This window comes from Sinohyriopsis cumingii, chromosome 7, assembly GCF_028554795.1.
Source record: "Sinohyriopsis cumingii isolate HCF-2022 chromosome 7, ASM2855479v2, whole genome shotgun sequence".
Taxonomy (NCBI): Eukaryota; Metazoa; Mollusca; class Bivalvia; order Unionida; family Unionidae; genus Sinohyriopsis; species Sinohyriopsis cumingii.
Genome location: NC_142967.1, coordinates 62890169 through 62915079, shown reverse-complemented (window position 1 = coordinate 62915079; position 24911 = coordinate 62890169). Strand labels below are relative to the sequence as shown.

At 37.1% G+C, this 24911-nt stretch overlaps 1 protein-coding gene across 1 annotated transcript in view; it reads right to left on the bottom strand.

Annotated features, from left to right (window-relative positions):
• LOC149795385 (peptidoglycan-recognition protein SC2-like) overlaps window positions 1–24106 on the bottom strand; it is a 46967-nt gene extending 22861 nt beyond the window's left edge. Inside the window, exon 1 of the mRNA XM_089965173.1 lies at window positions 23808–24106. Coding sequence (XP_089821299.1) covers window positions 23808–23913 — 106 coding nt within the window. The 5' untranslated portion in view covers window positions 23914–24106. The remainder of the gene's footprint in view (window positions 1–23807) is intronic.
• Window positions 24107–24911: the final 805 nt, after the last annotated feature.

Below are 24911 nucleotides of genomic sequence, written 5' to 3'. Positions count from 1 at the left end.
GAAGGTGCCACCATTAACCAGGTGTCCATGAAGTTCCAAACAAAAAAACAGCCCTTTTCAGGGCTACCCCAATACTCTAGAAAAGAAATAACGATCAATTTGCCAATGTGTGTAGTAGAGTAGTGTGAATATAAACACTAATTCTTTTTTCATAGTGCGAGTGTATGTGTTTGTGTGTTTGTGTTTGTGTTTGTAACTGCTCACGTAAGTTTGTGTGAATAGTAGATTATGGGTTTCTTTATTGTTTCTTAGCGTATGTGGAGAGTATAGTTTGGGTTTTGTAACGGTTCACGTACGATTGTATGGATAGTAGATTATGGATTTAGTTTTAATGATTTGGGTGTGTAAATAGTAGATTTGGGGTTTGTTTATTGATGGTTCACGTATGTGAATAGTAGATCATATGAAATGAGAAAAGTAGGGGATGTTTTCCTTCACGTCCGCGCGTTGTTTGGTCATGATCTAGGTAAGATCAATTTTATGTCTTTAGGGGGATGTTTTCAATCACGTCCGCGCTTTCATTATAAGAACCCACAAAGTTTGATGTTGGAACCATTCTAAGGAATAACTGAGACAAAATGACTCAAGTATCAGTTCTATTTAACCTATTGAGAGACATCTATTTTTGGATAATGGATGTAGAATATGTTGTAGAAAGAATAGAAGAGGAATGGAGGCATGGAGATATGAAAGACTTTGTAACCAGTCAAGTTCAAGGCCTAAAGACAGCAAAAGATATCATAGCAGGGATGATTGAAGAAGAAGTCAATAAGTCAAGAGGCTTCATTAACCCACCTTACTTCAGAGTGGGAAGTTTGAAGGAAGCACTGGATCATGTCATCAAAGTCCGGTGCTTCCTAGAAAAAATATTGTACTGGACAGAGTGAAGAAATGTAAAATGGGGATTGGAAAAGGTGAAGAAAGGGGAAGATCTGATGAGAAAAGTAATGGAGGAAGAAGTAGAGAAGATTAAAGAGAAATGGAGGGAAGAAAGAAAAGATGTGGAAAACAAAAAGAAAAAGGAAGAGTTTGAGCGGCTTAACAACAATTGGATGAAAATACAAGAGAAGTTCCGAGCCATGGGTCACCCGGACTGGATGCCGGAAAAAGAAAAGAAGAAGAAGAAAGGAATGATGGAAAAAATAAGAGGATGGTGGAAGAAGTTAAGGAGCTAGAAGAAGAAGAAGAAGAAAAAACCCAAAGGCCCTTTTCAGGGCCACTCATAGGTCTCGAAAAGAGAATGACTTTCGATTGCCTACCCCCTTTTTTTAAAAAAAAATTTAAAAAATTTTTTTTTTTAAAAAAAATCCCATGTTCAATTTCCCTTGACGCTAGAGTGACCCAGGACTTTTTCCCATGTTCAATTCCCCTTGACGCTAGAATGACCCACGATTTTTCCCCATGTTAAATTTCCCTTGACGCTAGAGTGACCCAAGGGGTTCTGTAATGCTAATTCCCCTTGACGCTAGTGTGACCCCATTCACTACTATCATGCTATACCATATTATACAGAGTACAAATGAGCACATATGGTTATCATCGTGCTATACCTTATTATACAGAGTACAAATGAGTACATATGGTTAGCATCATGCTATACCTTATTATACAGAGTACAAATGAGTACTTTTGGCTATCATCGTGCTATACCTTATTATACAGAGTACAAATGAGTTCATATTGTTAGCATCATGCTATAACGTATTAAACAGAGTACAAATGAGTACTTTTGGTTATCATCGTGCTATACCTTATTATACAGAGTACAAATGAGTACATATGGTTAGCATCATGCTATAATTTATTATACAAAGTACAAATGAGTAATTTTGGTTATCATCGTGCTATACCTTATTATACAGAGTACAAATGAGTACGTATGGTTAGCATCATGCCATACCATATTATACAGTCATGCCATACCATATTATACAGAGTAAAAATGAGTACGTATGGTTAGCATCATACTATACCTTATTATACAAAGTACAAATGAATATATATGGTTAACATCATGTTATACCTTATTATATTAAAGCAAAAATTTGTACATATGGTTAGTACCATGTCATTCCATATTATACAGAGTACAAATGAGTATCTGTGGTCATTAACATGCTATATCTTATTACACAGAATACAAAAGAGTACACATTTAGCATCTTGCCATACCATATAATACAGAGTACAAGTTAGTACATGTTGTTATCATCGTACTGTACCTTATTATACAGATTTCAAATGAATACGTGTAATTAGCACCATGCTATTCCATATTATACAGAGTACAAATGAATACGTGTAATTAGCACCATGCTATTCCATATTATACAATTTCAAATGAATACGTGTAATTAGCACCATGCTATTCCATATTATACAGATTTCAAATAAATACGTGTAATTAGCACCATGCTATTCCATATTATACAGATTTCAAATGAATACGTGTAATTAGCACCATGCTATTCCATATCATACAGAGTACAAATGAATACTTGTGGTTATTATCATGCTAGACCTTATTATACAGAGTAAAAACGAGTACATATGGTTAGCATCATGCCATACCATATTATACAGAGTGCAAATTAGTACATATGGTTAGCATCATGCTGTACCATATCATACAGAATACCAATGAGTACTTGTGATTAGCATCGTGCTATACCTTATTACAGAGAGTACAAATAAGTACACAGTTAGCAGCATTCTGTACCATATTATACAGAATACGAATTAGTACATATGGTTAGCATCATAGAGAGTATAATTTAGAACAAATACATATTTGTTATGAAATTTTTTCCTGAACCAAATAAAACAACTTCAACACAGTGTGGTGGTCACAATTAAGCCGATAACAATTTCATTCTCTAACATAAAATCAAGATTAGAATTTAAAAGTACAGTGTTATTTTAAAATATCTTACAAAACATGGTTTATATTGCACAAAGAAGAACTGAACAAGCAATTTCTACATTTGAAGGTTTTCGATCCATGCAATAAACTAGAATCGCCAAGTAGATCCTACAAGTGATTTTCCATATACAGTATTCAACAAGACTGGTGGATCTCGATCAAATATATCAATTACCATTTTCTTTTCTATTCTGACCTGGAAAACGTAAAATCAATTCACGGAATTCTCTTCTCTCATCATCCATTTTTATTTCCATCCTTTTGGGGCATACCGGGTAATTCTGTAAGTATTCCTGTTCGCATTGCTCTTCTTTCTACGTCCCGAATCGTTTTATTTCGTATTATTTGTGGTTATACGCTTTTCCATATGCGTTATTTCCACATATATTTAGTTTTTGTTAATATTTGTGTATAATATGTATAGGTCACTGCATTTGTATGGGAAAATATGAACGAGTTTTTTGGATGGAATACTGCACGACCTTGGGAGTACAGTATATCCATCCGACAAAACGAGTTCATATTTTCCCATACAAATGCAGTAACCTTTTTATTATGTGCTCATTTTTTAAATTCTACCTAAGGCTTAATTATATAAACAAAATACACTACAAGAAAGAACGTAAATGAATGTATGCCGTATTCCAAACTAAATACACAAGCGCATATTCATCATTACACAACACCAACATTATTACTGCGCACATAACTCCGCCCAGATAAATTTGAACTTAGTCACGCGCTCGATATAACTTTCGAAAGAAAATGGCGTGTCTAGTTAAAATTGAAATTTGGAGTCATATTATGAATGAATGTGCATTGCAACAACTTTTCCATTTGATCTGGAATGAATAGATTTTGGTATTTTTTCGATTCTACGAAATTTCGTGATTATGGACTGGATTTTTATGTGACAATTCCACATTAAATACATGGGATTGAATAAGCTAGGGAGAAGCGTGTTGACATCTGCAAATGATGTCATTGAATGTTTGAAATCATAATGTGGGAAAAATATGAAGGCTTTCGATTGCAATTATCAAAATGACGCTATGGAGTTTAATGCTTATTTCATTTTGAGTGAAGTAAGGAGGATGTAATTGCACTAGTCATCGAAATTACAGTACAATTTCGAAATGTGTAATCAAGATTGAGAACCTATGACATGGCTCATGTAATTAGGATTTGCAGAACTAAGAAAGTACATTTTGAGGAAATTCAGGATGTAAAACTAAGTATATTTCCCATTCTTATCACCAGCTAAAGAAGACAGTATATGACTTGTCACTTGTATGTTATTTGTAAGGACATTTTCTTGCTAGCCTAAATCCGAAACATTGTATCAATGCGGAATGTGCCAACGCAGCTGGTATGTGGCAGTCCACGAAACATGTTTTAGTTCATTCAGAAACAAATTTAAACAACCACAACGTAAAGCGCCTCTTATGCGAGTGTACATGATTTGTTTACAAATCAAAAGTGCTGGCGTCTGTGTCCAGTGTTTGTTTACAATAGAAGGTAGTTCCTTTATGCACGTGAATGCTATATGTGTATTGGCGCGCAGGTTCAGTATCGGGTAATACTGCACGATTGTGACAATGTAAAGTTAACGGGAGACAAAATGAGCACATAATAAATGCCTTTTCTGTACGCTTCGTTATTTGTTTTGTATTTTACCTTAAATCTTCTTTCTGAAAAAGTCTCTTAGCATTCTAGTATTACATGTTTCTTGGTATGTTTATTTCTTTCTGAAGCAGTCTATTTACTTTCTAGTACAACATGTTTCTTAGTGTTGCTATGTATATTTAATTTGCATTGTTTGTTTGTTATTTTAAGAAAAAATTATTTCATTTTCATTATATGCTACTGATGATGTAATATTGTACGTTGGACTTGACTTTGTCCACAATCAAGTTAATTTTCTACTTGACCTGAATCAATGATTTTTTTAAATAAAATTTAGTAAACAACTAAAGCATAGCTATAATGTTATATATGTGTATGGGTTCAATATTAGTATCATTATTAATAGAAATAAACATATTTATTGGGGTCTGGGTCTAGGTTATTGACATTCCCCTTTAAATATACCTGGCATACCTGATATGTTCCACATCCTATAAGTTTAGTAACATACCTTCTATAATTATAACTTAGATTTTATTTTCATTTTTTTTTTAATTAAGAAGTTTCTATAAGGTTATTTTTTATTTGGTAATAGTTATAAAAAAATGCTAATTGTTACCTGAAGTCAAGTTGAGGACTATATAATCTTGTTACTGGAAAATTATTCATTCGTGCTATAAGATCGTAGCAGAATCAACAATATTATTGTTGTGTCCAGAAATTCATTTGGGATGGACTTTTTTATTCAAATGATTTAATTCAAGTGATTCTCCTCTGGAAATACAAAGTGCTCTTTAAAACTGAAACTTGTGAAAAAAGAAACTTGAATTGATACTGAAATTTCAAATCGAGATATATTCTTGGATTGTATTATTGTAATCCAACAAAAGATTGATGCCACAACGGGCCACAACAAGCGCATCAACACTTTCAGCGTTGGATTTAATTTGGATTTCCACTGAAGTTTATCCGAATTTTCATTATTAGGACATGGAGCTGTAATTCTTTGATTATTCGGGATTTAATTCGCAATATCGTGAGTTCCTTTTTTTTATAAAAAAAATACATTTTCACTTTGTATTATAGGGAAATAAATAAATTGTTGAATTTTAGAAAGTCTGTTGCTTCTCATTCTTTTCCATTGCTTATTTTAAGATGTTAGAGTCGTAATAGCATATCAATATCTCTCTGAAGCAGTCTATTTCATTCTAGTATTACACACTTTCTCGTATACCTATGTCCTTTGCACAGTGTAGATGCTGGTATTCGTCTTACTGCATGTCTTTTGAATGGCATTTCCCCGTAACACACATCTTGTAGGTACAAATGCATTGATTTTGAGCCTATTTATGCACATTTGTTCTACATCGCCGACCACTGTACGTCTGGGTTTATATATATATATATATATATATATATATATATATATATATATATATATATATATATATATATATATATATATATATTCTTGTCATTTTTGAAAACCATATTGTGTCTTTCTCTTCATATTGATACATAATATTCCATATTTGTCCTAGTTTTATTGATGGCTCTACTAGATTGGAGAATTTACCATTTCTATAGATTTCCGGAATATTTTTATCTGTATATAAAAATACATATACAAGGCTATCCATGCATAAATATTTTTAATCTTCAAATTCCCTATTCTGTTAATTATGTTTGTTATCTTGTTACATTATAAGTGGGGGATACCTAGTCCACCCTCTTCTTTTGGTTTATATACTTCTGGTGAGTTAGTGCAGTTTACCATCTCCAGATAAAGTGTGTCATTTTCTTGTCTATTGTTTTCAACATTGCATCAATAAAATCTAAAGTGTTACTTGGACCCTTTCCGCTTGGTTCAGAGATGAATAAGATCATATTTCAACTTAAGTTTGAAGTTTCTCGAGAAGTTGCTGAAAGTTTATCTTTACGGAATCCTTCCCAGAAGTTATTCCTTACGCTACAAATGTTATCTAATGAGGTTCGGAGGGAGTCCCGTCTGATTCCCTCGCCAGTTTCCAGTCAGTAGAATCTCAGTATTATCGTGGTTGACTTTTGACTGTGTCGCCCGCCAAAAATCTTGGAATTTTTTTATAGATGTTTGAATGGAAATCCATCCTTTAAAAAAATTGGAAGAGTCGTCTGAATGTTTAATTTATTTGCAGAATTTCATATTCTTATGCCTTACGTCTTGCTGTTTAGTTTGGTACATATAATTTCTATCGTCCTGACATACAACAGTATAGACATAGAGCACCCATGTCTGACTGAAAGCTCTATTTTGAAGGTTTTACTTTTTGTTCCATTGATATCTCAGTACAATATTTTAACACACTGGCAGAAATACATCTCAAGTCCATATCTTTGTAAAATTTTATCAATAAATAAGTTTTCAATTCGATCAAAAGCTTTCTCTTCATTAAATAGTAGCATTACCCCTTTTTATCCTTCACAAATTATATAATCTTTTATCGTTTTTATATTTAATGTCTTATTCATTGTATTTTGCCCTCATCTCCACAGCTTTTTATTAATTTTAATTAGTTCTCCGTACATGTTTTAGTCTGTTTCATAATGTCTTAATATTTTATCATTCATATTTAGTAGTGTCATTGGACGAGTTTTTTTATTCTTCGCTTTCCAATTTCTCTTTATAAATTATTCTGATGACTCCATTTTTCATTGTTCCTGTCATTTCATTGTTTATTTTAGTATATAGAGTAACTGCTTCTGAATTTAATATAAACATCAGAGGTTATACAGTTCTTTCCTTGTGTCTTTAGTCGTGTTATTGCCCGTCTGCTGAGATGATCTGGCATAGTTATTGTTTTATTCTTCAGTAATTTGTATAAATTCTCTATTCCGCAGTATTTATCTATTTCTTTGTGTGGGATAATTTGTGTGGTATATTTATGTTTATAACTGATGTGTATTTCCCTCATTATTTTCGATGTCTAGATATTGTTGTTTCTTTTTTCGGTCTTTTCATTTTTCTGATCTTTTCCCCTTCAAAGTTCTAATCTTTTCCCCTTCAAAGTTCTAGTCTACTGTATAATCTCTATGCTTTTGTATGCATGTTTGTGAATTTTCTTGCCCATACATTGGTCTCTTGTATCTTGCATTATTTTCTTTATTTGTTCTTTGGTCCCGTTTTTCTTTATTGTTACACTATTATCATTTAGTATTTCCTTAGATCTATTTTCCATTCCCTTTCTCTGGCTTTGTTTGATTGTGCTGTCTTTGTTAGTGTTTTATTTCCCCCTTTAATTCTTCCCACTGTTTCACCATGATTCTATTTTCCTTAAGTGTAAGGTTTTCTAACAGCGTCATTATTTTCCCGTTGTATTCCTCTCTCTCCAAAACAGAATTACCCAACTTTCAGTATCCCTTTTCCATTTTTGTAATTGTTGTAACAGTATTGTCGTCTGAAATGTATCCATTTAATATTTTGTAGCTATCAATACGTTGACGCAGTCTCACTTGCCTATTTACCAACGGGTGATGCATGGTCAAAGATAAAGTAAGATGGAAGTGATAAGACAGTCAGAAGGGTAATGATAGGAAAGACAGAAATAAGTAAAAGAGTGTCAGTGTACATTTCCGTCCCTTCATACTCAGACCAATCCAGCTACGGTAGCGGCCATGAGATAATGAACCTCAACCGGCATAGCCCGGAGAACCACTCGGTATTATTTGTAGCTGACTAGTTCATTAGAATGTGGTTTTGGAAAGATCCTGCTTGTGATATACCAAGTCAGGATCTTCTGCAAGTATTGATGTTAATTTGTTCCAAGTCCCTATTCTACATGACCAGAAGTTGAACTTGAAACAATTTGTCGATGCTGACTTTAATTGGAACTTTTCCTGTGGTTTATCCTAGTTCGGCTGTTTGCTAGGGTTAGGCGTTTGTCCGCTTGTATGTTCACTAAGTTGTTGGCTATATTGTATAACATGGTCAGATGGGCCTTGCCTCGCCTGGATTCGAGTGATTCCCATTGGAGATAGTTCAACATTGCACTGACACTGCTAGTGTTATGGTATCTATTTGTGGTGAATCTAGTTGTTGTTGTTGTTGTAGGGTTTAACGCCATTTTTCAGCACAAGATAGGCTATGCATGGCGGCCAGTATAAATGGCGGAGGAAGAACCCTTGAAAACCCAGGAAAGAACCACCCACCCACGAGATGCTACTGGCAAGCTTTCTCAGATACCCACATTGGCCGAATCCGAGACTCGAACCCACGCAGACAGAGGTGAGATGGCAGTGATCCGTAATGTTGAGCGCTTTAGACCACTCAGCCACTCGGGGCCCCGTGGTGAATCTAGAAGCTCTCCTCTAAACCATCTCTATCTTATTTATAAGTTTTTATTATGTGGATTCCACACAACTGAGCAGTACTCAAGGCCTGGTCGAACCATAGTGAAATATGCTGCACTTCTTACTTCAATGTTGATTTGGAGGTAGCGGCGTAGGAAACCAAGGTTATTGTTTCCTTTTTTTCACTATCTTGTCAATGTGCCTTTTCCAAGAGAGGTCTCTGGACGATTCCACCCCAAGATATTGTGTTGCCTGCTAAGTGGCTAGCTTGTGCCCCTTGAGAGTATATTAGGACAAGATTGGTGATTTCTTCTTGTAAACTCTTAGGATGCGGCATTTTCCTGAGTAGAACGACATAAACCAAGTTCTTTCCCAGAGGGCCAGTTGTTTCAGGTCTTCTTGAAGGATCTCACAGTCCTTGGAGACATTTATTTCCCTACAGACTATACAGACATCTGCAAAAGTCTTGTGTTGGATTTGACACTCGCAGGTAGGTCATTCATGAACACCACGAAGAGGATGGGACCCAAAACACTCTCTTGAGGTACCCCACTAACAACAGGGGATGGATCTGCTCCATCTGCTATAACTCTTTGCGATCTGTCTGTTAGGAAATCTCAGATCCGTTTCAGGGTATTACACCTTATGCCATAGTGGTCCAACTTACAGAGGAGCCTTTCATGGAGGTCACGATCAAAAGCCTTCCTGTAGTCAAGGACAGCAAGGTCAGTAGTTAAGTGGGGCACCCTAGGGACAATGGGACTTAGCATTAAAAAGACCCCTGGGCAACTCTAGGGACAATGGAAATTTAACATGGAGAAAAATCGTGGGTCACTCTAGGGACAATGGGAATTTAACATAGAGTTTGGGTCTGTCTAGGGACAAGGGAAATTAACATGGGAATAGAGTTTGGGCTTGTCTAGGGACAAGGGGAATTGAACATGGGGGAATAAAGTGTGGGTCTATCTAGGGACTAGGGGAATTTAACATATGGAAATTGAACATGGTGGGTCTGTATATCGTCAAGGGGAATTGAACATGGTGGGATTGCCTAGGGACAATGATGGTAGAGGGTCAAACACAACAGAGATAGAAACATACATACACTATTACAAGCGTAAGATTTATATATAAAGCATTACCAAGACCTGAAATCTTGCTGGGGTGTTCAAAAATTTGCATAATTGTAATGATGCTATAAATAGCTATAATCAAGGAAATGCTCAACGACAAAATGGATGTGACTAGAAGTAACGCTAAAATGACGAAATTGTCCCAGAATTTAAAGGAAAATAAACATATCCCCGAAAATTAAGTTACAATGGTTTAGACTAAAATGGATAAAATTAGTAACTACTTACAATATCAACTTCTGTGACGATCGTGGATAAATACCTATGTATCTATAATCAGCTGAAATTCCTATGAAATCCCACTATCTATTTATAGCTCCAACTTGTGGGTTTTTCCTTTGGAAAATCCCACTATCTTTTTATAGCCTCAGCCTGAGTGACGTTCCTGTTTATGAATTCTAGTATATATGTATAGCTACAAAATGTGGAAATCCCCAAGTCGACATTTATAGTCTCAAAATTTCCAGCGTCAGTGACGTCACTGTACTGAACACTAGGGGATAAATGGCAACAGTGTTGCAAGTGGCTGACCTGAATACGCGCTACTGTAGGTAGGTAGGTAGAGTGTATCTGATCGGGATAAAGTGAGTTTTATAGGGACAAACAGAGACCAATACACACACACACACAACATAAGCGCGCAGACACACTCACACACACACACGCACACACACACACACACACACACACACAGGGAAGAGGAAAAAACAAACCCCAAATATAATATCCACACTCGGGAGGTAGAAAAAAAAACAACCAAATATACGATCTACACAACGTACGCTAACACACACACACACACACACACACACGCACACCACAGAGGGAAGAAGAATAAAACCATTATACACTATCCACACGGATTGAAGAAATAACCCTTTATATATACAATCAACAGAGAGTGTAGAAAATAACCCATTATATTCCATCAACACGGAGTGAAGAAGAAAAAGTTTTTTGAAAGCACCTAAGCCCTCACCTGCAATGACCAACTCTGCCAAACACCTACACCCCACCCCACCCCACTCCCAACACTACAAAACCCATTTAACCCGTTATTTTATGGCATCAGTGTGTACTTTAGGAAACATCAAGACACAAAAATGATGGATGAATAGACTGACTATTGTTTACGAACTTGCATGCCTAAAGAGCGTGCGTGAAGGAAAACATCCTTCCATTTCAATTCTAACTAAAACATGATCCAGAGGGATAGAGAGAGGTGAAAGAGCACAATTTCATAAAGTGTGAGTAAAAACAAAACACGCCATCCTTATTATACAATGTCAAGACCAAGAGACACTTACGTTTTCTTTCTGGTCTATTCTCTTTTAGAAGGTAGTATGAAATTTCACATCAGGGCCAACGCATCGGCTCACATTGTCAATTTTTCCATTTCCATGTCTTTACTGGCACAAGTTCTTCATCATCTTCAATTTCTTCTTCTTCTTCTTCTGAATCCCTCTTCTCTGTTTCGTCTTGTTTTTTGTTTCTTCTCTTTTCTCGTAGGGCACTCTGAATTCCAGTGTCCTTTCCCCTGACAACGATATTAGGTATCTTGACTTTTGTCTCTCTTTCTTAGACGAAGCAGGTATTTTGGAGACAAATACCCATTTACCTTTGCAGATATAGCAAACTTCATTAGCACACACTTTCGTATGACTCTCATCAAATCAACGACCAAAAGAGTAAGTTTTGTTGCCACTTTCGCCTGTGAATTATGCTTTCGTATGACTTTTAGCAAATATTTGACCAGCAGGTCGATCTGTGCTGACTCTTCCATCTTCGTGATCGTTTGAGAGCGGAATGAATACTCTGACGCTAAGACACTCTCCTTATATACAGGGACCTGCTGCGTATGAAACCTAGTCAAATGTAATTTTGCAATAAGATGAAACGATTTCATTGAGGAAGTAAAAGGCAATGATGTACCGTATCGCCTTACACAAAACCTGAAGTGTTAGCTCAGATCAGTGTCAGCAATTTCGAAGACGACATAACTGAGCTTTCATCAATGCTCTCCAATTATGCCACAAAACCACGAGTCCTGATTCACGCCAAAAGAAATTTCGTTCGGTCCATAAAAAATAGTATCACATCTGAGAAACGCAAAAACGAACTTCCAGAAAACTGAGAACGACGGCTTACACCTACAACGTAAATGTATGAGTTCAAGTAGTGCGTAAAACTTAGTCAAATTAAATTTTTATAGTCAAGACGAAACGATCTCTTTTCGAACAAGAAAGCAGACACCAAGCGACAATGGCAATCCGTGTCACACAACACTTTTCAAAATGTATATTATCAGAGGTTTGTTCTAGCGATCTGCACGGTTAAATTAAATGTTGATGTATTTTGCAATAAGACGGACACAATTTCCATGGGATCGCCCATGGTACGATTGTTCGTGCATTAGTTTAATTTTTAAAAATATTTTTTATATAAATCGCCTATAGGATAGACCCAGTCAAGCATGGCCATTCTCGTCACTGTCTGAATAGCTACTCAAGTCAATTCGAAGTGAACGCGGTAAGAAAATAAGTATAGCCAATGAAATGGCTTACAACGGGTGATGCATTGTTTTGTTCTAGGACTGTGTGGCATAATAATCCCTATGTTCTTGCGTTGTTACCATTACAGTGCAGACAGACTGAAATGTGAACTTACAAGCCCTCTTTGTCTGTGTTGTACCATTTCTTCTTACCACATCAAAATACTGAGCGTCACAGTATTGGTTCGCGTTTTCAAGCTGACCATTTTTTTTATATCTCACTTAAACATTTTAACATAAACACTCACACTCACATCGGTAGAGTCAGAACAGATGTGTTACAGTATTGAGGGGCATGTTATCTTTTTTTGTTCAAACTAATAAATTTGGGGTTTGTATGAAGTAAAGAACCGAAAGTACAGTGAAACTCGAGGGAGATGACCCAATCTGTCTATTGATGCGTGTATTTACTTAAGAAGAAATATGACCTCTAAAACACAAAGAGATACGGCAAGCATGATTAGAATGAACATAACGATGTTTTCCTTCACGCCCGTGTAATTTAGAGCTTCAATCCTCTTTGAAGACAAACTTGGTCTCCTTTTGTAGGGCTTGAAATAATAAAAAACCTGAAAAAATCTTAAGCACTTTGCTATAGATAATTTCATCAACAGACTAAACAACATAAATACCGTTACAACACTAGAAAGCCTTAAATCTTCTATCAAAAAGAAATGCATCAAAAAATTAAAAATTAACGATAACTAACCAATGAAACCGAATTTAATAAAGGCAGTGACATGTGAAGAAATGGCTCTCACTTTGGAAAGGTAGGCGAATGTACTCTGTCATGCACCATCAACTTAAAAAAAATTATAAACAGAGAGAAACCTGAATTCAAAATTCAGTTGTTTTTTCTTCAAAATTGTTTCGTTTCTTTTTTCTTTTTTGGAACAAAGCTAAGCACTAATATAGAGTGGAAAAGGGAAAGTGCACATACAAGCTTTGATATTTCTGAAAAAATGAGGGGATATTCCTAACGTTCATAACCACCTATATATGCTTGGACTTGTCTGTGATTTATCCACAAAACAAGATGTACATATTTCTGGTCAAGCTGCAAGTGTGTGCGTGTTTTTAAAAATGGTAAAAATTGGATATACAATTTTCTCGTGACACTTATAAAGTGAAGAGTCTGTGCAAGTGTCAAATGCCAAAGTCATATAAGTTTTGTATTTTGTACGGCTTGTAAAGGTTTCCACTTTAGAAAATGTGAAGTATCACAAGTTATTATCACAAACAGAAGTGGAACATAGGGGCTTGCAAGAAAGAAAATAACCCAGACAGTTGGTGTCATCAAGAGTGCTAGAGACGGTACCTGAACTTGCTTGCTTGCTTACTTGAATTAAAGTGATTTTCGCTCTAATGGAGCATATATCACTTGTTTAATAACGCACCGCGTGATTTTTAATTACTCCTGGGGAAGGAAAGAGAGCCTCATCCCCCAGGCTTTTATGTACTCACAGACTACTTTTAAATTTAGCCACTCAGGTGTAGGACTAACTAGTCCTTAACAACCTGACTGAAAGGCTTTAAACATGAGTGGGACTAGTCTCACCACACATTCATTTTTCTGTCCGAGCGTGGTAAAGGAGGGAAAAGGTGCTCAGCAAGACAGCCATGGGTGTTAAGTACTCAACAAAACGCTAGCCCGTACTTATTTCAAATCAAGTCGTGTCACCAAAAAAGACGACGTGTACGACATCAAAGGCATTGTCAAACGCAGAAATCGTAAAGTGGGCAAACGACGTGTCAAAGAAGTCAAAGTACGTTGGAAAGGATATCCGACCAGTTATCATTCTTGGATCGACGCTTCGCACGTCATCGACTATAAAAAGAAGTGACCATCATTCCCTTTCACACAGATTAAGCTACTGCGATCACTCCTTCACCCAATTCTTCTCTGCAAGATTTACAAAAACAACCCTTGTGGGTGAGGTATAGAGAACGTGTGCCTAAAACGCAAATCGTCTTTTTCTGCCAAATCTTCGTGGTGTATTGTGTCATCGGGGCAGCCATCGACAATTTGAGTTTGCAACAAGGAGACAAACAATTGTGGACCATTGTATTGAGCAGTTACATCGGTTACCTGCTTCCTAATCCCTCCCTGAAATTCTCCTCGAACGGGAACCACGGGAACCTAGTGTCCAGTGCCAGTGCCAGCCACCACTCCAACAACAACAACCACAACAACAACAACAACCCCATTTTGGGCGGAGACACTCCTCTAACTGCCAGTATCGCTTCGGAGAGCCACAAAACTCTGGAATTATGAGCAATAACAACCAATTTTACCTAACCTTACCCAGTGACAGTTCCATGGAGGTGTTTCCCAAGAACACGTTGTGCTGTTACACGGTCAAATTACCTCAGACCATCCAGTTAGATCACGAAGCCCATTGGGAAGTGGCTTTAGTGGAAATCATTCACCCAACACAAATCAAAAACATCACCGAAAAGCAAAACACTTTCGAGGTGGAAATCCTGAATGCCCAGTTGGAGGAAGAAATCAACAAAATCGGGTTTTTAGGGAACACAAGACCAGCCAGCAATCCAGCCTTCATTATCTACACCTTGAAAATTCCTTCAGGTTATTATTTTAGTGGTGAACATTTGGTGGACACTATTGCGGACAGGTTCAACTTAGCCTTTGGCAAAGCACTGAACAGAGCCAAAAAAAGTGTGAAGATTGAGTACCATAAAGTGGCTCATCGTCTCGTGATCAAATTTCAAGATACGGACACATTGTCCCTCAGGTTCAATGGTAGTTTGTTTGAAATTTTGGGTGGACATGAAGAAATGGTCGCAAACAATATGAGCCCCAAGATCAAAAGTAATATGGATTTTTACAGAGCTTTTGGAAACCCGGTAGAACTGAACCAAGGACTTAATGTGATCTTTGTGTATTCCGATGTGGTGGAGTACAACGTGGTGGGACACACCTCTGTGCCGTTACTGCGTGTCATTCCTTTCAAAGTGGATAGTACCACAAACAATGACCAGGAAGGTGCAAACACCTATCACGTACACCGTGAATTTGTACATCCTCACTATTTGCTGGTCAGTAAGTCGTATTTAGACACTGTCAACATTGCTATAAAAGGAGATCTGGGACAAAATATTCCATTCTCCAAAGGGAAAGTTACAGTGAAACTCCATTTTCGAAAACGGTTCTCTAACGAATTGTAAGTCAAGACAGCGAAGAGGGACATTTTCACCCTATAAAATCCGGCCAGATGCGTGTGGAATTTCAGTTTGCAGAAAATCTACGCGCAGATAATACGGTGAACGTCATCATGTATGCTGAATTGGACAATACGATATAAATCAACAGTTTGAGAGAAGTCATTCCAGACTATTAGAAGTCATGGAAGACTTTTATCAATGTTTATATAGTAGGGATTCTTTGGACATGGAATGTGAAGATCCTGAGGAAGGAGAACCCCAAGACAAAGACGAAGAAGTCATCATGATGAAGTCTGGATGGCCAGAACAAGAATCACATTTAGTTTCCTGTTATGCTATAGTCTTGACAAAAAAAAATTAAGGAATTGATCAAGAAAGATTGCTATGGATGTCATAACGATCATCCCAGTGAAATTCAACACGATAAATGCCTGATGCTGAGTCAAGAAGAAACAATTGGACGAATATCTGGACGAAGCTTGGAGTCTCATCTCGGAAGAAGACGTGTTACAACAGTGCTATAAAGGCTTGCGTGAACATTATTGTGCTCCATTAACAACTCAAGAGATCCATTGCATCGAAGCTCTGTTGGATCAGAGTTGGGAGACAAGGCGAAGAAAACGGTTACTTGTCAGACATTTTCAAGCAGAAAGTCAGGATCGAATTGATGACTTAAGAAAAAAAAAACAAAAAATGAATACCTGAGAACTTTATTACCTTTTGAACCACAGTTCGTACACTGCTTCTTGGAATCCTGTCGTCTGTGCTAAAGATGAACTCCCTCATTGCACACCTCAAAACCATCAAGCTTATGTGATCAACACGGACGACAGTCATCTCCCAGGAACCCACTGGGTAGCCGTCTACTTTCCTCAAGAAGGATGTGTGGAATATTTTGATTCCTATGGACTGCCCCCTTTGGAAGACGATATCATTGACTTTATGAGAAGAAATGCTCAGACCACACGATTCAATAATGTGAAATAACAAGGCACATATTCCTTGGTGTGTGGACAGTACTGTGTGTATTTTCTGCATCATTGCAGCCTGGGCTATTCTTTAGAACATTTAGTGACTCATTTTGATCCTCGTCATTCTTCTAGAAACGATGTGAAAGTAGATCGATGGTTTTGTGACCAGTATGCTTATCTTTTGTCTCTAACTAGGAAACGTAGTGTCCATCAATGGCCTAATGACTTCCAACAGTGGAAATCACAATTTCATTCACAACGTTGTCAGCCCTGTTTAAAGTAGAGTGTGAATTGAAAAAAATGTTTGGTATTTGAAAAAAATGTTTGGTATTTGAAAAAATGTTTGGTATTTGAAAAAAATGTTTGATGTTATAGTGTTGGATTATTGTTAAAAAAATGTTAGAGTTGTTTGTTAGTATGAATAAAAAAATGTTGTGTTTTGAAGAAAAAAATGCCTTTGTGGTTTGTTTGGCTATAGGAATGTTGATTCATGCTCTTTGACTTCTCTCTTTCCCTCCCATAACACTATTTGAACGTTCCGGCTCGAAAACCGTGTAGCAATGTTTTCCTTCACGTCCGCGCTTTGAGAATAAAAACGGGGCAGTCTCCAGTCTGCCTATCCATTGTTAACTTATCTTCCTACGAAGATGTGCTCAAGATTAGCCAAGTTGAACGAAGCCTATGTGAATTTGCATAGGGTCATGACAAGTCTGATACCGAGACCTGAAGAGATAGACAATATCATAATGTTGAAAGTCACTGAAGACCTGAAATAAGAGCTCTTCAAGGAGGAATTCAAGAAGGAGAAAGAAGAATGGATGGAGAAGTACAGACTTCATAAACAGCAGAGAGAGCAGCAACAGCAGCAGCATGAACCTGACAGAGGCTTTGTCGATTGTCGTATCGACACCAAAGAGTTCTTCTTCTCTTTTCCGAAGAAGCAGACCTTATCCTGTGAGAAAGCCTGTCGTCAGAGGAGGTCGCCATCTTATCACCTAAGCGACCGCCATAGCTTCAAGTTCCAAAAAAAAATTTCAGAGCTACCCCATACTCTCGAAAAGAAATAACATTCCATTGCCTATGATATGTTAGTCAGTTAGAAGAAAAAATACAGAAGTGAGTCTATCAGCACATGATTTCTTTATCTTGGTTAGAAAGTGTGACTCTAAGTCCTTCGTTTCCGTCGCTTATCAAAATTTTAAAAATAGTAATGTTCTGTAAAAAAGTGAGTGAGTGTTTCTTTTAGGTCTGTGCGTTTTTGTTTTGTTTTTGTTTTTTGTTGGTGATAATATGGATAATGTAAGTTCGGGTACAACGAAATTAAAAGAATTAGGCCCAGAACTCGGTGTGGAGGGAAGAAATATACGCAACAGCAGCGGGAGCAAGAAATGCAGACCTAGCCAGTTAGCATTGAGGCATTCTGCGTTTGACAATGCTTTTGATGTCGTACACGTCGTCTTTTTTGGTGACACGACTTGATTTGAAATAAGTACGGGCTAGCGTTTTGTTGAGTACTTAACACCCATGGCTGTCTTGCTGAGCACCTTTTCCCTCCTTTACCACGCTCGGACAGAAAAATGAATGTGTGGTGAGACTAGTCCCACTCATGTTTAAAGCCTTTCAGTCAGGTTGTTAAGGACTAGTTAGTCCTACACCTGAGTGGCTAAATTTAAAAGTAGTCTGTGAGTACATAAAAGCCTGGGGGATGAGGCTCTCTTTCCTTCCCCAGGAGTAATTAAAAATCACGCGGTGCGTTATTAAACAAGTGATATATGCTCCATTAGAGCGAAAATCACTTTAATTCAAGTAAGCAAGCAAGCAAGTTCAGGTACCGTCTCTAGCACTCTTGATGACACCAACTGTCTGGGTTATTTTCTTTCTTGCAAGCCCCTATGTTCCACTTCTGTTTGTGATAATAACTTGTGATACTTCACATTTTCTAAAGTGGAAACCTTTACAAGCCGTACAAAATACAAAACTTATATGACTTTGGCATTTGACACTTGCACAGACTCTTCACTTTATAAGTGTCACGAGAAAATTGTATATCCAATTTTTACCATTTTTAAAAACACGCACACACTTGCAGCTTGACCAGAAATATGTACATCTTGTTTTGTGGATAAATCACAGACAAGTCCAAGCATATATAGGTGGTTATGAACGTTAGGAATATCCCCTCATTTTTTCAGAAATATCAAAGCTTGTATGTGCATTTTCCCTTTTCCACTCTATATTAGTGCTTAGCTTTGTTCCAAAAAAGAAAAAAGAAACGAAACAATTTTGAAGAAAAAACAACTGAATTTTGAATTCAGGTTTCTCTCTGTTTATAATTTTTTTTAAGTTGATGGTGCATGACAGAGTACATTCGCCTACCTTTCCAAAGTGAGAGCCATTTCTTCACATGTCACTGCCTTTATTAAATTCGGTTTCATTGGTTAGTTATCGTTAATTTTTAATTTTTTGATGCATTTCTTTTTGATAGAAGATTTAAGGCTTTCTAGTGTTGTAACGGTATTTATGTTGTTTAGTCTGTTGATGAAATTATCTATAGCAAAGTGCTTAAGATTTTTTCAGGTTTTTTATTATTTCAAGCCCTACAAAAGGAGACCAAGTTTGTCTTCAAAGAGGATTGAAGCTCTAAATTACACGGGCGTGAAGGAAAACATCGTTATGTTCATTCTAATCATGCTTGCCGTATCTCTTTGTGTTTTAGAGGTCATATTTCTTCTTAAGTAAATACACGCATCAATAGACAGATTGGGTCATCTCCCTCGAGTTTCACTGTACTTTCGGTTCTTTACTTCATACAAACCCCAAATTTATTAGTTTGAACAAAAAAAGATAACATGCCCCTCAATACTGTAACACATCTGTTCTGACTCTACCGATGTGAGTGTGAGTGTTTATGTTAAAATGTTTAAGTGAGATATAAAAAAAAATGGTCAGCTTGAAAACGCGAACCAATACTGTGACGCTCAGTATTTTGATGTGGTAAGAAGAAATGGTACAACACAGACAAAGAGGGCTTGTAAGTTCACATTTCAGTCTGTCTGCACTGTAATGGTAACAACGCAAGAACATAGGGATTATTATGCCACACAGTCCTAGAACAAAACAATGCATCACCCGTTGTAAGCCATTTCATTGGCTATACTTATTTTCTTACCGCGTTCACTTCGAATTGACTTGAGTAGCTATTCAGACAGTGACGAGAATGGCCATGCTTTACTGGGTCTATCCTATAGGCGATTTATATAAAAAATATTTTTAAAAATTAAACTAATGCACGAACAATCGTACCATGGGCGATCCCATGGAAATTGTGTCCGTCTTATTGCAAAATACATCAACATTTAATTTAACCGTGCAGATCGCTAGAACAAACCTCTGATAATATACATTTTGAAAAGTGTTGTGTGACACGGATTGCCATTGTCGCTTGGTGTCTGCTTTCTTGTTCGAAAAGAGATCGTTTCGTCTTGACTATAAAAATTTAATTTGACTAAGTTTTACGCACTACTTGAACTCATACATTTACGTTGTAGGTGTAAGCCGTCGTTCTCAGTTTTCTGGAAGTTCGTTTTTGCGTTTCTCAGATGTGATACTATTTTTTATGGACCGAACGAAATTTCTTTTGGCGTGAATCAGGACTCGTGGTTTTGTGGCATAATTGGAGAGCATTGATGAAAGCTCAGTTATGTCGTCTTCGAAATTGCTGACACGGATCTGAGCTAACACTTCAGGTTTTGTGTAAGGCGATACGGTACATCATTGCCTTTTACTTCCTCAATGAAATCGTTTCATCTTATTGCAAAATTACATTTGACTAGGTTTCATACGCAGCAGGTCCCTGTATATAAGGAGAGTGTCTTAGCGTCAGAGTATTCATTCCGCTCTCAAACGATCACGAAGATGGAAGAGTCAGCACAGATCGACCTGCTGGTCAAATATTTGCTAAAAGTCATACGAAAGCATAATTCACAGGCGAAAGTGGCAACAAAACTTACTCTTTTGGTCGTTGATTTGATGAGAGTCATACGAAAGTGTGTGCTAATGAAGTTTGCTATATCTGCAAAGGTAAATGGGTATTTGTCTCCAAAATACCTGCTTCGTCTAAGAAAGAGAGACAAAAGTCAAGATACCTAATATTGTTGTCAGGGGAAAGGACACTGGAATTCAGAGTGCCCTACGAGAAAAGAGAAGAAACAAAAAACAAGACGAAACAGAGAAGAGGGATTCAGAAGAAGAAGAAGAAGAAATTGAAGATGATGAAGAACTTGTGCCAGTAAAGACATGGAAATGGAAAAATTGACAATGTGAGCCGATGCGTTGGCCCTGATGTGAAATTTCATACTACCTTCTAAAAGAGAATAGACCAGAAAGAAAACGTAAGTGTCTCTTGGTCTTGACATTGTATAATAAGGATGGCGTGTTTTGTTTTTACTCACACTTTATGAAATTGTGCTCTTTCACCTCTCTCTATCCCTCTGGATCATGTTTTAGTTAGAATTGAAATGGAAGGATGTTTTCCTTCACGCACGCTCTTTAGGCATGCAAGTTCGTAAACAATAGTCAGTCTATTCATCCATCATTTTTGTGTCTTGATGTTTCCTAAAGCACACACTGATGCCATAAAATAACGGGTTAAATGGGTTTTGTAGTGTTGGGAGTGGGGTGGGGTGGGGTGTAGGTGTTTGGCAGAGTTGGTCATTGCAGGTGAGGGCTTAGACGCTTTCAAAAAACTTTTTCTTCTTCACTCCGTGTTGATGGAATATAATGGGTTATTCTCTACACTCTCTGTTGATTGTATATATAAAGGGTTATTTCTTCAATCCGTGTGGATAGTGTATAATGGTTTTATTCTTCTTCCCTCTGTGGTGTGTGTGTGTGTGTGTGTGTGTGTGTGTTAGCGTACGTTGTGTAGATCGTATATTTGGTTGTTTTTTTTTCTACCTCCCGAGTGTGGATATTATATTTGGGGTTTGTTTTTTCCTCTTCCCTGTGTGTGTGTGTGTGTGTGTGTGAGTGTGTCTGCGCGCTTGTGTGTGTGTGTGTATTGGTCTCTGTTTGTCCCTATAAAACTCACTTTATCCCGATCAGATACACTCTACCTACCTACCTACAGTAGCGCGTATTCAGGTCAGCCACTTGCAACACTGTTGCCATTTATCCCCCAGTGTTCAGTACAGTGACGTCACTGACGCTGGAAATTTTGAGACTATAAATGTCGACTTGGGGATTTCCACATTTTGTAGCTATACATATATACTAGAATTCATAAACAGGAACGTCACTCAGGCTGAGGCTATAAAAAGATAGTGGGATTTTCCAAAGGAAAAACCCACAAGTTGGAGCTATAAATAGATAGTGGGATTTCATAGGAATTTCAGCTGATTATAGATACATAGGTATTTATCCACGATCGTCACAGAAGTTGATATTGTAAGTAGTTACTAATTTTATCCATTTTAGTCTAAACCATTGTAACTTAATTTTCGGGGATATGTTTATTTTCCTTTAAATTCTGGGACAATTTCGTCATTTTAGCGTTACTTTTAGTCACATCCATTTTGTCGTTGAGCATTTCCTTGATTATAGCTATTTATAGCATCATTACAATTATGCAAATTTTTGAACACCCCAGCAAGATTTCAGGTCTTGGTAATGCTTTATATATAAATCTCACGCTTGTAATAGTGTATGTATGTTTCTGTCTCTGTTGTGTTTGACCCTCTACCATCATTGTCCCTAGGCAATCCCACCATGTTCAATTCCCCTTGACGATATACAGACCCACCATGTTCAATTTCCATATGTTAAATTCCCCTAGTCCCTAGATAGACCCACACTTTATTCCCCCATGTTCAATTCCCCTTGTCCCTAGGCAAGCCCAAACTCTATTCCCATGTTAATTTCCCTTGTCCCTAGACAGACCCAAACTCTATGTTAAATTCCCATTGTCCCTAGAGTGACCCACGATTTTTCTCCATGTTAAATTTCCATTGTCCCTAGAGTTGCCCAGGGGTCTTTTTAATGCTAAGTCCCATTGTCCCTAGGGTGCCCCACTTAACTACTAAGGTCATACTACTTCCCTCTATGGATTTGGCGTGCTCATCATATTATCTAAATTCAGTTTAATTTGCCGATTTAGTTTTGTTATATCTATAGTATGCACTTCCTGTAGTAATATTAGATCGTAATCTTTAGAAAGTTAGAGTCTTTTGCTGTTTTGGACTCCCTTTATGTTCAATGATATATCACGGAGGTTTCTTCCTTGCATGTTATCATTGAAGGCGGCACTGTTAGTTCTAAATTGTTGTTTAAATCATTCTATTATTGTTGTATGTTGCCCGATTTGCTTAGTTGTTGTTTTGATTTATTTTATCGACATTCTTCAATCGTTATCATTCCCGAGGCTGTTATCGTTGTTCTTGGCAGAAACTATCTCCTCGTTCTAAAGGAGGGAGGGAATCTCCTGTCTTAGCATCTCGTCCAGCTCGTCCCTGGATGACCATTCTGTTAAGGTCGTGCTTCTTCATTTGCGTTTTTGTGATGGCTTTGGAGGCGAGGTTGAGGGAATACCATCACTCATTACTTGCGAGTCCTCGCACTTTGTTCTTCCATTTCCAGAGCTGACAAGGGGGGGGGGCAACCGGAGCTATATCCCCGAGACCAGGACCCATAAGGCAGCCCAGGCGGAAAAACACATTTTAATTTTATAAAAGAAAAGAAAAAAAAATTGTTTGAACAAGAACTAGGAGAGGCCCGGGTGTTTGTTACCCCTGGGCCCGTGATCGCATTTTACACCCCTGTCCAATTATATATATTAAATTTCCGAATTTCATCAGCGTGATAGAAGTTTTCTCAGTTAATTACAATTTTATTTCGACTAGCTCGACAGGCACCTCACATGGACTACAGGAGGGGCCCAGAGCGTCGGGCTATTGGGTTAATTTAGCATTGATCCAAGAATCCACAGTAAAATTAACAGATCAGGTCATGACTTCTTCTTTTGTATTTATATGACATGACGTTTTTTTTTTCCTCATACGCCTAGAAAAGTTATCTATAAGGTATTTATTACTTACCTTCACAAGAAAGTACACAGAGAGTTACGAGGAATAGAAGCCACATGGTTATTTCCTCTGGTTCGTGGCAATTTAACTCTAAACGTCTGAATGAGCTTTGAAACATACGACGTGTCAACGAGCACGGTTCTGCGACCTTTTCGATAGTCTTATCAATTTGTTGACTGGTTCTCTACCTTGATCCCGTACACTTTGTTCGTGGTACTTTATTTCCAATGTCATCGAATAAGCACACACGCATACGCAAGCTCACACATACATACATCATTATATTTGTTGTTGTACTGTTTAACGCCATTTTTCATGGCGGCCAGTATTAATAGTGGAGGAAGAACCAGGGAAAACCCCGGAAAGAACCACCGACCCACGAGAAGCTACTGGCAAGCTTTCTCACATATCCACATTGTCCGAATCTGAGACTCGAACCCACGCAGACAGAGGGGAGATGGCAGTGATCCGTAACGGAGAGCGCTTTAGACTCGGGGCCTCCATCAATATATTTGTAAATTTTTTATTTGTATAAATTTCAAACTCAAGTTAAGCCTGTGGCAAACTACATAATAATAAAAATAACTACAATAATAATAATAATAATAATAATAATACATATATAACATATCACTACGACAAACATATTATTTTAAAATATCCATGTGTGCACCAAAAATATTTTATGCAATAATAATAATAATAATAATAATATTTGTAATACTTCCAGGGTGACATAATAAACAAACAGCTAGTTTACAATATAGCCCTCCAATTAAAATATAAAACAATATACGTGAAATTATCCAAAATCTACAAGGTTAGCATCTACCGAAATACTTCGGCGCTAAAGTATTTTTGACCACGAAAGAAAAAATAGTTTTCTCAAAAAATAGTATAATCCTTAATTATCATCCGCCTAGGAGTGTTGAAAAGAGAAGATGAAGATTTCAAAATGTATTTGACATTTAAAATCACCATAGATGCTTTTTCTTCGGTCACGTGAATAGTCTCTGCGTGAAAGAGGAATTAGGGGGTTCTCTTCTCTCAGCAGAACAGTAGATAAAAACGTAGAGAAACAGCAATACATTTTTCGGATCAACTGCAATACATTTT